We start from the raw sequence: 15,438 nt of genomic DNA on the forward strand, positions 1-15,438 counted from the left end.
AAGACCGTCGACGGAAACAAACAAGTGCAACCTAGCGCTACAATTAACGCCTTCATTTTAAGTGCAGCTCTAGAACCAGGTTAAAATGGGGTTTTTAAAAGACATAAAACGGTTAACTGAACCGTATTACATAGTGAATATCATTTTGAGCTTGTCTTACTTGATATCTAAACGAGTAACATTTGTGTGCAATATTTTATTTCCTGGTGCCGAGTGTGAACTTGATATGCGTGAATCGGAAATATTGTTTTTTCTGTTAATAGTTGTCATGATAAGAACCAGAAAATCTGGAAGTGTTACTATGATTAATTATTTATCATCCAGTTTCGTTTATACGAAAGGAGCTAACTTGATTTTATGGTTCTACGCGGATGCGCGAATGGGCATTGTCTATGGTGTAATATTTGTTTGTAAGTAGAAAATTGCATTTCTTGTGTTCATTTTAGAGAATTATCTTTTTCTTATACATATCTTCTTCTAATAGTATTAGCCTTATTATTACCGGAGCCTACGATATCTGGCCCAGAGAATATTATTTACTTCCGGGCATCAGGTCTAGATGAAGAATTGGAGCGGAACAAAAAGGTTACATGGCTTGTAGTATTTTACACTGCCTGGAACCCGAGTTGCGTAAATTTTGCTCCAGTTTACTCCAGATTGTCGTGCGAGTAAGTACTAGCCAATTGTTTTGGTTAAGTTCTTATGTAGGCCATTGCAAATAATGGCCAATATATTCGCTGTTAAGTATGGAAAGCCACGAAAGTGACTGAAAATAAATGTGAACTATCTTTCATGCGCAATAAATTTTGCTCAGTAGTGAACCCTCGCGGTGAAAACGATGTATATGTTCTAACCTGCATTTCACATATTAATGTCCATAGGTATGCCCTCGAGAATCTCAAATTTGGCAAAGTTGACATTGGTCGTTTCCCAGATGTCGCAAGGAAGTATAGGATAAGTGATTCGGCCACTAGCAAACAACTCCCTACGCTTATACTATTTAAGGAAGGGAAAGAAGTTGCACGCCGTCCAGCCATCGACTCGAAAGGAAAGGTTATGAAGTTTTTCTTCTCGGAGGTAAAGGAATTTTTCTTAAATAGCCCAGTTTACTTGGGTATGAATTTTAGTTAATTTGGGTTTCACTTGTCATGGAACATGTGCCAACTGTGAGATATAAACCCATTTGCTGCATACACGCCCAATGATATGCATAACATTGAATCAGGGCTCAATTTGCTTAGTTTTACTTATTTATTAATTTCAGGATAATGTGAAAGCTGCGTTTGATCTCAACAATCTCTATAATGAATGCAAATCCAATCCTCTCAAAACACCCAAGAAGAAGAAATATATCACCCAGGGCGATGATAATGGCGATGTATCTTCCAACCATTTAAAAGATGAATGAACGCTTTTTGAAAGTATTTTACATTATCATGTGTGAACAGTTTGAAGTACTCCAAGAGACATTCTCAGAATTACATCTGCAGCACAGGTGAAATGTGCCTCAGCATTTAAGATACCAACCACTAATGTGTGTTCTGGTTTGTTGGCCTGTTAGCTGTTATAGTACAAGGATAGTTAATCAAGCTTCCTCAATAGAGTAAAATTGTTAGAAAATAATTGTTAAAAATTGTAAATTTCATCAAGTAACTCACTTATATGATTTCATGAATGACTTGTTATCATCAACTGTCCTGGTATTATAATTCTCTGTTTTATATTTTTATTTTTGTGTAGAAAAGAATGAAGAATTTTTTTCTATTTGTTTATTTTATCCAAAGCTTTAAATAAATTGTACATATTTTAAAACCATAATTGTTTTATTTTTCTAATGGAGGCCATAGTAGTGAAACTTCATTGTGAGCAGATTCAGGAAGCCATTTTAAATACGCAGGCAGCAAATCTGGAATGAAATTATTATTGTATAATAAAAACTGGAACAGCTCTACAAAACCTTGTTCTGATGATTCCAAATGAGTTTAACTATATACTCACATGTTGGATCTTTCTCCCAAGCTTTCTTTAACTCAGACTTTGAATCAATCCTACGAGAGGCAAGAGCCGTTAAAATGATTTCGGTGCGAGACTGCATCCTAAAGAAAGCATATTTTTTTATTAGTAGCCTTATAAATATATATTACATTAAATTTTAGAATTCTTTAAAACTTAAATATCATGAAAATGACAATCTTCTACATTCCCGTAAGTGCCTAGGACTTACATTTGACAATGGGTCAAAAATTCTGCTGGCGTAAATGCTACGAAACAGTAGCATATTATGATGGTAACATTGATTCTAATAAGGAACAAATACTCCTACACCAGATTAAGAAAATAACTCCAGTACATAAATAATAGGAATTTCATTTTAAGGCAGGAATTGAGACATGCAAGCCGGTGGTGACACATGGAGGTGAATCGTGTAATAAAAAAGTAATCTTTGCATTGATTTTGTATTGATAAGTACACTGATGCATGCAACATTGATTGCAAGCTATGATGCTAAATTGCTACCCAATTTCTCAAGAGTATGATTAATAGCCTAAAGCAAGAGGCTAAGGAGCTACACTATCTATCATTGCTAACTTTCGGAGGGAAAGGTGTATGCATGTGAAACTATGAGTGATGTGCCAAACATCTCATATGTATGAACAGTTGGCCCTTTCCTGTTCATACAATAAACGTTTTTCAATGAGCTTCATATTCATGATGAGAGAGACTTGTGATTCAGTTTTGGGATTGGAGTGTTGACATTCTCTGTGGTAGGCAGTTTCTTGTAAGGTGGTGAAAATACGAGCTTGTGTCTGGCAACTTAAGTGTTTGTTAAATTTGATAAAAAAATATGAAAACAATCTGCATTCAGATTATAGCTGATATATCAGCTGTTTAAGTGCTTATAAGTGACGAGGCAAAGGTTATTTATTTAATGTAGGCATTTGATGATTAATCTACTTTGTGGTTGTTCATTGAACCCCAAAGGATTCATTTAACAAGCATTAGCCCTGAAGTCAATAAAATTCAGAGTTAAAGAGCAGTGAATCCCTGGAAATCATCTTCCTTAAGAGATATATATATATATATAATTATTGATCCTTCTAGTCTTCTTTCTATCAAGAAAGGCTTTCTTTTAGGAACCAACATTAAACAACCCTAAAGAAATAGGATCTCTGGCATTGGATTTAAGGAGATCTTTGGGAATCCTTAACAGAAGAATTAATGAAATTAATTTCCAACTCAAATATATTTATTTTTTATTTATTTATTGACTTAATTGGGCGAGGTTGAGACTAATAGTCCCTTCTTGGACTTAACCCTACATTCCAGACATTTGTTGAAGACAATCACATACAACCAAGCCCTAGATAGAGGGAAATCCACCTAGGCGGGAATCGAACCCGCGACCTTTGGGTTGGTAGGCAAGGACGTTACCCCACCACCACCAAGGCCCGGTGGTTATAAGCATACATCATTAACTAAATATATTTTAGTTAAAATTTGGAGGCAGGGTCCATTATTTTTTTAGGGCAAATCAGTGAATTTTCAATCATTTTATCATGCAAGTTTTATTTTCACCCTTAAACTAAAAATTGAAAGTAAACTAGAAGGACATCTGTATGTAATGTATGCTCCTCATTATAAACAGGTAAGGAATCATTTGTGCAATAAAACCTTTATACTCAATGGCAATGTGATTCCACTACATATTAAATGGCTGATGGTATTCACACTAGAGATTAAACACAATTTAGAGAAATAGAATGCATGAGAGAGCATTTTTTACCCATCAATCAACAAATATGGACAAAAAGATATATTGGGCAGAAAGGAAAAAAAGTATTTGGGTATGGTTAAGGAGAAGAGAAGGTTAATGGGAGAAATCTGAAGGAGGCAGGAAAGGTGGATGCAGAGAATGTTAGGCAAGTGAGATGGGGGAGGAAAAGAATGTTGGACAGTATGGAGGAAGGATACATGTGGAAATGACGATCGGTTTATTGTAGCATAGGGTGTCTGGTTAGGTGAGGCATAAAAGTGGCTGTGCTTCGATTGTGTCCATTCAAAACCTATATAAATGGTTGACTACCATATATTAATGTATATTCAGAAATGCTTTGTTCATGCCAATCCAAAATATGTCCTTATATAGAGTACAGATTTCATTTGTGTACTTGCTACGTATGACCTGGTAACCTTTTCAAAAAATATTTAAAGCACATGATCAAATGCTAAACACATAAGGATGATTATTGAATAACCTATCAAGCACCTTACAAGAACTCACCAGCCTCAAATCTTTACTTTTTAAACATTTAATATTTATTTTTTAACTGTTTAAAATGCATTATCATTTGGTATTAAATGCCTTTATCAATCATTAAGTTTCTACATCTAATTTTGTAATTATCGTTTGTGTCAAGTACAGCCAACTTCACATGTTACATAAAACAGTATGAAGAGCCAATATTTAGAGAAAAAACAACTTTTTTTTCAAAAGTAGTTTTCCCTAAAATTAAAGAGACATACATACCGAGCCCAGCTTTTCACCATGATGTTTGGAACAGACAGAAGAGAAGGCTTGTAGTACTTCAATCTTGGAATGACCTCACCTTCCAAAAAAAACACAGCAAACCACTTGTATCGGTCTATGCCAGAAGGATAGTCAACTTCTATTACAGGGAGAGGCCATGCCGCACGACCTATTGCAAAGGAAAAAAGGCACAATTGAACTTAGGAAATGAAAACTTCATGATTAATAATGCTTAAAGAGATATCCGCATGTGTATGTAACCACTAAAACATTGGGTCAAAATTCTCTTTCCCTTTATGCGAATTTATCTTGTTGGCTTCCACCTCTCTTCCACGGAGTTACATCAATTTAATGAATTCATTCATTACATTAATTTGTTTTTATATGGTTTCAATATGGTCTCTTCCAGTCTTATAAGCATAAGAGTTCATTAATCGGAGCTTTCATTTTTGTTTTTTTGGTCATCTTGAGATAATTTGTTCTTGTTATGAAATGTTCTTAATATTCCATCTAAATATACATGTATATTTACCATGTCTATCTTCATCAAAAATAATATCCATCTCTTTCACGCAAATAGCAATATTCACTCTTATTCAACTAGAAATCATCACAAGTTACCATAGATCAGCAATTTCATTTAAAAACCCAATTGTAATGGGTGTAAGAATTTATTACACATTACCACACTCATTGAAAACGAGTGATAAATTATGCCATTTCAAATTGAAACTTGGGAAACTCCTTCTAATGAAATGCTAATATTTATCGAATAAACTTTTAAATGACAAGGGGCTATAATGTTTTGTGTTTTTATTAGATATTTTAATGTAAGTGCTCTTTTTTAAGCCTGTTCATAGTGTCAAAATTTAACTATTTTTTTCTTTTCTTTGTTTTTGATCATTCCTATACCTACACGATATGTATGGTCATAGGACGATAAAATATTATTACTATCCTCATTACAATTAAAATCCACTGGCAGTAGAACAGAGGGTGAATACCATACGGTTAAGAAAGTATAAAACATCTGTGATGAATCTACTAAACAATTTGCATCTGCAAAATTAAAAATTTAAGATACTGCACAGTACAAAGAAATTATAATTGAAGAATTCAAATAAAAGAAGAAATGTGGGAAGAAAACCATAAGAGAACAATACTGGAACATTCACCATTCATACATTTAAAGTAGATTTATGGCCCTAAAGGTGTTCAGAGGAGTGGAGTACATTCAAGGAAGTATCAATAAACACTGCAAAATATTGCTTCTTCAATAAGTATCAACATCAACGGATGGTTGGGATATTTTTGGGTAAAACATAAAATATCTTTGCTCAAGAGACAAATTTGGACCTTTTTTTTAAATAATGAACTGAAGCTTTTTTTGATTAAATCGCCATTAATTGTCCTGTATGTAATGATATTAAAGTTAGATCACAATTGTATATCATTAATAAAGAATACGACCAATAATTTTGAGGCAAAAAATTGTTATCTTTTATAATACTTATATTTTAACTTATTCATGTTGCAGCTATTGTAGTTACAAAGAAATGAATATAGAAATAATTTGGGGCAATTAAGAGGATGTTTACACAATACTTAAAGAGGCATTGTACTCATTAGGGATCATCTGAAACCTACCTTTAAGAGCATAGTGTATTTATATCACCACAGATATATATTAGCATACCACAATAGGCTGATGTGAATTTTCGATTTACAAGTTCACTAACTAACAGAACTAAATTTTCCATTACCCAGTAAGGAGGATCATTTAAACTTTCAATTACCAAATGTTCCACTGACATGACACAGCAACCTATCTGATTCAACATCATATCGAGGCAATGGATCATCCAATGGGGCTGATAAGTTGCACAGAGCAGGAGCAAAGGTCGGCAGCCATTCTGGTTCAATTGCTGTAAGACCTATACACACATCCCCAATGAAGACAAAATATATTATAGAACCCCATAGGTAAAAACCTCCGCCAAACAATGACCTCAACTCATTCATAATTCAAGTGGATAGATATACCATAGTAAACATATCAAGAGTTTTAGGAATTCATTCTACCACAATAAATTTAAACAAAAATAAATCCACAAACCTCTTATGTACAACTTTGTTGATTCAAAAACTTCTTGGAATACTACCCACTCAGGCAGCTCCTTCCGTAGCACAGAAGACGAGTGCAAAAATACAGGATCTTCCATTTCTGAACACCTAGAAAAATTCATAGGAACTTTAACACTAGACTGACTGAGGTTATCAATGTTAAAGTTTTCCAGTTTCAATTCCATGCTGTATTTTTTAAATTTTTCTTGGATGGCATTGATGTTTCATGGCTTTTATTATATTATTCCTCATTATTTAATTTCACCTAAAATTATTTTTAACCCTTATTTCCTACAATTTAGAATATGGAAGAGCAACAAAATACAAAAAACGGAAGAAAAATAATAATGATAAAAGAAATATGGCGGAAGAAGCATTACCATGATATTGCAAGTTTAGACAGAGAGAGATGAAGTGGGTGCTCTAAAGGCAATCTAAAGGAAGGCGAAAGAACCATTAAATAGTAAGAAAATAAAATATTTTCAAAACATCAGAATTACAATAAGAGAAGTATTACAAACATACAATTGAATCAGGAAATGTTGTAGGGAAAAATTAAACAACTACAGCCATGATACAATTTTTGTCTTATCAACATGTTATGAACTAGATATGTACTGAGCTTCTGGGCCACATTAGGAAAATAACAGTAGCCAAAGTAATCAATCCAAAGGTTGAGGATGTCCAAATGTATCACACCCAGGCCCTCTGGTGAACAGCTCAGTATTCTACTCATTGAGGGACCATGTCCCCCTGAAAATTATAGCTAACTCAAAAAACATTGGCTACCCATGAATTATTTTATTAAATTATTAGATATAAAATTAAAAAAAAAGACTTTTCACATGTATTTTACACAAAATTAAGTATTTCAACATCAAAATAAGTATTCTACAGTTTAAGGTAGCTTTTGGATGAGCACAAACTGATCATCACTACAGGTACATATCTTACCTTCATCTGACTAGACACAAACGGGCATTCTACACTAAAAAAACACCCTTAATTCTGCATGCTTCTTCCCTCCCTTCATTCCACCAAACATGCATAGAGCAAAGGTAGTGATTAGGATTGTCGACAACATGATGGGGAAGAGGGAATTTAACGTCTATAGCTGCATCCAGATCTGTCATTTAGATGCCTAAATCACTCAATTTGGGAAGGATGCCATCTTGAAGGGTGTCCAAACTTGTTAGGCAGCAAGAGGCCACAAATTTAGGCACCTATTTTGGGCCCTGAATTTAGGACACAAGACGTATGTCCTAAATAGGCCATATTGCACCCCCATAAAGCCAAGTGCCAGAAGTGAGGCAACTAGCAGATAAATAATCACCATGGCGGGAAGGTATTACATATGTTGGCCACAATAGCACCGGTTATTGCTCCGAGAGAGTGCACTTTTACTCATTAAAGAAATGAAGGGCTTCGTTAATGCAAGGTGGGAGAAGGCAGAGCTTTCCCTAGGCAAGAGAAATTTGATGTCTTCCAAATAAATTTAGTTTAATTCTTGTAATAACTTAAGTTAATAACGTTATTGAATACAGATATTTGAAATGTACAGGTAAGAACATATTTCTTTGTCTGGTGCTTCATTTTATGACTAAGAACATCATTTTTGTCATCTTGTTCATATCCATGCCTTGTTTGCATTATGAAAAATATTCTTCAAGCGTAATGTTGTGTTTGGCGGGTGTTAGCTTTTGGTAATGATCTTAGTAAAAATATAGCTGTCTGCATGAACTGGGTAATCATAGGTCGTTCACCAAACCTTGGCAAAGGGAGTCACTGTTTCACTACATAAGCCCACAAAGAAATAAACCCAACAAATATGAAAAAGTGCTGAAAATGACTAATTGTAGGATAAATATTGAATTGATACCAAGGTAAACTTAAAAATATGAAATATTTAGAACTAGGTGCCTACCATTTAGGCACCTAAAAGCATGCTCCCTAATGCCGAACCAGTTCGGACACAGCTTATATGCATGTAGTTTAACTGATATTCAACATATCCTGAAGGATCTAAGATGCGTACTGGCCTAACTAGAAACACAGCAGCATTTATACAATATTACTCACCAAATGTGAAATTGAAGACAGGATTAAAAACCCTCATCCTTCTTCTTCCCCTCCCAATAAAGCCAATAAAGTGAGGATGGTATCTACCCCACTTCTATTTAGGATTTTAGTAATTAAAAATAAATGGACTTTGACAACACAAGATGTTTATCATACATATTCTCACAAGACAATCATTGCCACTGATAAATTACAAGGATGGAAAGAGGGCAGTCATGTAAATTTTAACAAATTAAGACACCTTCTTGTCTCAGTACAAATATGCATTTTTGAGGCATCAATTCTAATAAACTAGGTATTATGAATCTACCAACTGTCAATGATCTAAGTGCATATGATAAAACAATGTATGGTAATAGCCAGTCTCAAATATGCGATGCAGCAGACATTACTCATGGAAGGGCCAGTTTGATAGCAATGAGTGATTACTAAATGAATAGGTTTCACTTGGTGAAAAAAGAAGGCTTTCAACAAGATAGAAAAATCTATTCTTAGAAAAAAAAACCCTAAGTTTAGAAATAAGAAAGTGCTTCATCAAGACAATTATACAGCAGCTATACTCTATATATGAAAAAAATTGAGTGTGGCAGCAAAAATAATATTAGAGGCGTGAAATTGAAAATGTAATTTTACGAGGGTTGCTATTTATATTTTCAGCAAAATAATGAAAGGACAGTAATTTACTGTTACCAATGGCTTCATCGTTTTTCAAAGTATTCTCCATGATAATCAATACACTATTGCATATACTCCAAAAAATTTTTGTAACACTTTTTCCACTCCAATTGAGGTCACTCCAAAACATGGTTTTAGAATGCATCAACGGCTTCTTCAGGTGCCAAAAAACACTAGCCATACCATTTTTTCTTGATAAATGGAAATAAAAAGAAGTCATTTGCTGCTAAATTGCTAAATTAGGGCTGTACCCATCAATTCGATGTTTTACCCTGTCAACTAGGTAGTTGTTTCAGCTGATCTGTGTGAGCTTGCATTGTCATGATGAAGAATGATCCTTCGTTGCTGTTTCTTTATCTGTATTTCACCAAGCACTTAGGTCAACGCAAACAAATGCGTGTACAATTATGAATTCAAGGTTCTACGCTGCTCTAATGGTACAGTTGCCACATGTCAAGTTATTCGAAGAAACAGGTAATCATTTGCTTCATTGTGCTTCATGCATGAATCACTTTTGTAGGATTTGGCTCCTCTTGGAAGACCCATACGTACAGTGGATTGCTGTTTTGTTTCGGGCTCATACGCATAGATTCAAGATTCGTCACCTGTGTACATCACAGCTTTTGATGCACCGCAATTGTATTTCTTGGCCATTTCTTTGCACCAATTGACACAGGCATCTGTTTAAGCTTTTGTCAAATCATGCGGGATCCAACGCGAACAAATTTTTTTCACAGCTTAATGTTCATGCAATATCTTATTGATGCTCATTATTCTAATCCCCAAGGATGCCTCAATCTCACGATAAGTCACATGATGATCTTCCTTTACTAGTTCCTGCACAACATTAATGTTTTCTGGCACAACAACTGATTTTGAATGACCTTCGCGACTTTTGTCGCTGAGCAAACGGTGGCCATGATGGACTGCATTATATTGTCGTTTCACAGTGGCAAAGGATGGGGCTTTATGGCCAACAGTGGAAGTAAGTTGATCTATGCATTCCTGTCTCGATAATCCACATTGAAAGTCATAAAAAATCATTGCACAAAAGTGTTCATGAGTTAAGTCCATTTTTTTGCTGAAACAAAATTTTCCAGTCACACTAAACAAAACAAGTTATGATCAAACGACAAAATGTTCTGAGGAAAGTTAGCGTTAAAAGAGTCAAACTTTAAGATAGAAACATCAGATGGCCCCGAAAGCACTGAGTGTTGTCAAGGCTCAAAATATAAATAGCAACCCTTGTACATATGGACAAAGAGGAAATGGACCAATTGAAAGGCTACCGAAGTAGTTATAAAAAAAGAGAATCATGAGAGAAATCAATGGAAAATATCATCAAAGCAAAGGAGTAAACTCATTACGCTTGAAATTTTGAAGAATGATGATCTACTATAGTAAATAGAAAAACCATAAACACAGTAATCAACCCAAAGGTCGGTTTGGTAGGTGATGGTAGAGTTCACCCAGTACTAAGCCTGACGGCATGTGAAATTCACACATCAGGGTAGGGGGGCCAGTTCCATTCCCTGTGCCGGTTATGGTTTCCCGGATATACCTAGCAGAAAACAATTATGGAAGTAAAAATATCTAGAGATCAGGAAATAGGAGAGTTGAGGATGGAGAGTTGAATTAACTATAAAATGTGATATTATGGTATGTTTTCAATAACAGAAAAATGTTTACCTGTATGCATTTCGCCACTTTTCCTTATCCTCATCTTCTTTTATCTCATCCAATGACACACGATGGGCAACATGATCCACCATTCCAGCAAGGATTATCTGTCGCAGCAACTTTGCCTATTTGAGTAAATTTGGCACAAACATTGAATGGATTTGTGGGTATCAGGAAAAGCCAAAAGAAACCACCATCTCTGACCCAAATGAATTCACTTTCATCTCAATTTGGTCTTGAAACCAGGAAAATAAAAGCCAAGTAGTCATTATTTAGGAAGACAAGTTGACAGGAGTAGATGACCTCCTCCTACCATTGGTTCTTAAAATTCTACTCTTATTGCACCCACCCTGGGTAAAAAATTGAGCATACTTTCTCCATAAAGTATTTCACAACAAGGAATTTACATTGGTTAACTGATAAGGCAGATAAAGACCTTGAAACAGTCAAAATTATGGCTTTTGTATTAATATTAATAATAATAATACATTTATTTGTCCGGAGATTTGTTGCATATTCATACATACACAAATATAGGACACGTCAGATATAAATTTCACAATTTTAGAAGAGATACAATATATATATATATACATATATATATATATATATATATATATATATATATATATATATATATATACATACATATACATATATATACTAATACACTAGTATAATTACATATTAATTGTTTAAGCCGGATTGATGCATAGCGAAAATTCCAGGTATTCATTTACAGAATAGAATACATTATATTATTAAAGTCAGTTAATGGTCAAAGTAGGCTTATGTTAGCCCTGGGGACTAACCAACATCACAAGTGAAGCCCTGCATGGCATACCACTTAACATCCAGCAATAAAATTAAATATTTTTATTTATACCACACACCACTGCCTCCATTCATTCTGTTCAATACATGTGATCTTTTCCTCCTCCTGCCTTGCATGCTCAACATTCCTCTCTAAATCAGTCCTCAAAATTCTACTGCCACTAATATGACTACCACCCAGTTTTCTTACTTGTTTGATTCCTCCCAGCAACTTTCTTCCTTTCTAACAAGCCTTGAATTTCCCTGTTTTTTGCCTTCCAGGTCATTTTATTTTCTCCATTCTACTCCACATTTAAAAAATTTCCCAAATCTACACTAATCCTCTTTTCCCACAAACCTGAAGCATACAACCTGTGCTTCATCGCAAATTTCATCTATCGTTTCACTTAAAGACCTTGACATCAAGTTTACTCTCTTCGTCAAAGTCTAAAATAAAAAAAAGGATTTAAAAATTCAATTATGTGTCATACAGTTAACTTTGCAGGTGGGTGTACTCTGTCCATGATTTTGTTACTGCTATGATGTTGTATATAACCACGTGCTTTTTAAGTCTGATTGACCTTCCCTTCAGAAACCATTTTACTTTCATTAATGATCCTAATTGCTACCTTTACAGCATGCAAAATAAAAGTAAGGTTTTTAATAATCACATACTACAGCTTTTACCATTTTTGGGATGGGAAATGACACACCAAGGTATGGATATAAAGAAATTACAAGCCAAGGGATGGGTACGCTATGTAGGAGAGTGAAAGACCTTTCAATGATACATTAGGTGAAACTTCAACACGTGTCATAAATATATTAATCAAATCAAAAGATATTCCTGTGAGGTGGAAAAAATAGATAGAAGGAATTTATGGAGAAGACAGTAGTCCATTAAAGTTCACATGTGGAAAGATGTAATATTAATGAAGATGAATAGGTGTACTGAGAGTTACACTAGGCTAGTGATCAAAGGTGCAAAAGATCCCTCAATATGAGGCATGCTAATTTAATTATACATTTAATATAGAAGTAATAAATTATAGTTATTTCACTTGCATAATGAATGCCGTGTTTACATTAAGGGGAATGGTTTTCAATATGCCAAGAATAACTTTTAATATTTAATAAAATATTCAATACAGTGGCCATTATGTACATGTAGGAGAGAGGAAGAAGACTCAGTTTCTTGAATAAAGATCTCTATATTGAATCGAACTGGTTTCTGTCCAATGAACTGAATTACTCTTATTAATTAAAAATTGGCAATTTTCCACAATATAAAATTTAATGCGACCAGTTTCAATGCGACTACATCATCATCTGGTGTATCATTCACCAGATGATAATGTAGTTACTAGGAAACCGGTCGCATTAAATTTTATTTTGTGGAAAATTGCCAATTTTTAATTAATCAAGATATTCACCATATCACGCCTGAAACATCTCTTTTTTGAATCACTCTTTTTGACAATTGAAAGATAATGGATGAAAAATGTGAGGAGTCTCAGAGAATGACACTGCTGAGAATATGAGAATAAAATTAAACATAATATTAAGTAAAGTTACCTTACTTCCACTGTTGCACAAAGCTATTTCAATAAGAAACCAGTGGAACTTAGGCACACACCAAGGCAGACCATGAAAGCAAGGCACAAAGAAAACAAGAAAAACGCAGACAAATAAGGCACTGGGATAAGAAAAAATTCCTTCAGAATAGCTAAGGTTCAAAAGAGACTGACAGGCGTTTATGGCCTCATTTATTGCATAATGGAGCATGAATTTGACTAAAATACTTCTCTAGACTACTTCCATATTAATTAACATCTTGAAAACAAGACAAGCAGTGCATTTTAAGGACCATGAAATCACAAGTTTAATTCCACATGCACTAAAGTGACAAGGACAAAGAAATGAACAAATGGCTACTTGGGGAAAGATTGGTTTAGTTTTAGGACAGGGATGAGGGTGCTTTATGACATAATGAAATCAAAAAACAGTGTAATCCAAGCAGTTAGGATATTCAATGTTATATTAAACTTCATCAGAGAACCATGACACAGTGAAATGTTTTGTTGGACTCATGAAAAATCTACCAATAATCAATACAATACAACTAATCATGATAGTAATTAGACTTTCATATTTTAGAACTATTTAACATTTTTATTAAAATGGATTTTCTTTGCTTCTAAAACGACCTATCCATTTACTGGAGCATGAAAAACACGACTGCACTTACCTGCAAGTCAGAGGGTGGTGACATCTTTGGATCTACTGAAGGAGCATCCATGTTTGGAATGTGAAGGGCTATTTCATTTGACAGTTGAACTCTTATTTTCCTGATTTCCAGAATGGCACGATGCCTGAGGCCCGCTTTCATACAAAATTCCTCCGAGCTTCGTGCATACTCAGCTGCCCCAACAGCCCTTATGAGAGCCCCACAGTCTCCCAGGAGAACAGAGTTAGGTCCACTTCTCAGTCCTCCCCATCTTAAACGACACCAGCTTCCAAGACTGGCACTTTTCTTGTTCTGCTTGAATAACAAAGAACAAAAATTTCTCAAAAAATGTCATTTCTTAAATTTGAGCAAAATAAGCGGTTATATACTTAGAGTATCTTAAATGATAATTCATAAATTCGAAAAAAAAGTACTTTTTCAAATCAGGTGACAAGCAACCACACCAAACTAATACTTCAGGTACATTGAATATGATTTTTGGATGGGCATAATATAAAAAATGAAGTATAGGTAACACTCGTATTTGCAACCATTTTCATTTTACAAACATAAAATAAAGGACAATATCTACTAGCTTATCCCAAGTGTTAAGTATTCAATATCAATACGAACCTTCCACAAATAAACAGCACAATATTTTGCAATTAACACACTGACAACAATTATTATGCCATATGCATACATGGCTTTGTTTTTCTCAGCTTTCTTTCCTAGGGACAGAATCAACAACAGAACAACTCTTCCTTATATATAGTTCCCATTAATTGATGAGCTATCAAATAAATGTCCAGGTGAAATGGGCACCATGGAGGAGGAACTTAAAACAGTTCCCAAAAGGATAAAAATTCTCCTTTTCACAACTAAAATTTGAAAATAAGTTTTTCTCTTAAATGAAAGTGATTCAGTCTGCAAAGAGATTAATTAGTCTTATGGTGATATATGGGTTCAAGAAAAATTACGAAAACATTATTTTGGGTAGACTTTTATTATTTTTCAAACAATCTCCTTTTATACTTTGATATACTTTTCCCAGCATTGCTGCAACTTTTTTAAACCATCCAAAAAGTAGGACTTTGGAAGACCCTCAAAATAGGCATCTATGCTCTCCTTTCTACATTTTTCCAACCTCCTTTGGACTTCTCCAAAAAATCCCCTCTATCCCACTATGACTAGTCCTTTGCTTGTTTGCCTTCCGGTCCATTTTACACTTTCCATTCTTCTCCACGCCCACATCTCAGGAATGGGTACTGACATTGTTCTAATGAAATCTTCTTTCCAAATCACTTCCACA

At 34.4% G+C, this 15,438-nt stretch overlaps 2 protein-coding genes across 2 annotated transcripts in view; one reads left to right on the top strand and one right to left on the bottom strand.

The window, feature by feature from the left end:
- Window positions 1–19: 19 nt before the first annotated feature.
- LOC139693964 (thioredoxin-related transmembrane protein 2 homolog) lies at window positions 20–1,935 on the top strand. The gene is made up of 4 exons (XM_071592331.1): window positions 20–410; window positions 485–668; window positions 882–1,077; window positions 1,265–1,935. The coding sequence occupies exons 1-4, from the start codon at window positions 86–88 to the stop codon at window positions 1,406–1,408; spliced, it is 849 nt and encodes a 282-aa protein (XP_071448432.1). The 5' UTR covers window positions 20–85; the 3' UTR covers window positions 1,409–1,935.
- Window positions 1,727–15,438, bottom strand: part of kz (putative ATP-dependent RNA helicase kurz) — a 29,024-nt gene continuing 15,312 nt past the window's right edge. The window contains exons 13-19 of the mRNA XM_071592330.1: window positions 14,148–14,438; window positions 11,096–11,211; window positions 6,645–6,760; window positions 6,325–6,462; window positions 4,529–4,697; window positions 1,999–2,096; window positions 1,727–1,906 (exon numbers count right to left, since the gene is read on the bottom strand). Of these exons, the coding sequence (XP_071448431.1) occupies window positions 1,824–1,906; window positions 1,999–2,096; window positions 4,529–4,697; window positions 6,325–6,462; window positions 6,645–6,760; window positions 11,096–11,211; window positions 14,148–14,438 (1,011 nt within the window). The 3' untranslated portion in view covers window positions 1,727–1,823. The remainder of the gene's footprint in view (window positions 1,907–1,998; window positions 2,097–4,528; window positions 4,698–6,324; window positions 6,463–6,644; window positions 6,761–11,095; window positions 11,212–14,147; window positions 14,439–15,438) is intronic.

This window comes from Hetaerina americana, unplaced genomic scaffold, assembly GCF_022747635.1.
Source record: "Hetaerina americana unplaced genomic scaffold, ioHetAmer1.1.p SCAF_5, whole genome shotgun sequence".
In the NCBI taxonomy this organism is placed as follows: domain Eukaryota; kingdom Metazoa; phylum Arthropoda; class Insecta; order Odonata; family Calopterygidae; genus Hetaerina; species Hetaerina americana.

What these genes read in the sequence shown, in the direction of transcription:
- LOC139693964 (XM_071592331.1), top strand. Translation starts at nt 86, where the DNA reads ATGGGGTTTTTAAAAGACATAAAACGGTTAACTGAACCGTATTACATA. An exon ending in TACTCCAGATTGTCGTGCGA is followed by an intron (nt 669 to 881) that starts GTAAGTACTAGC and finishes TAATGTCCATAG; the next exon opens with GTATGCCCTCGAGAATCTCA. An exon ending in TGAAGTTTTTCTTCTCGGAG is followed by an intron (nt 1,078 to 1,264) that starts GTAAAGGAATTT and finishes TATTAATTTCAG; the next exon opens with GATAATGTGAAAGCTGCGTT.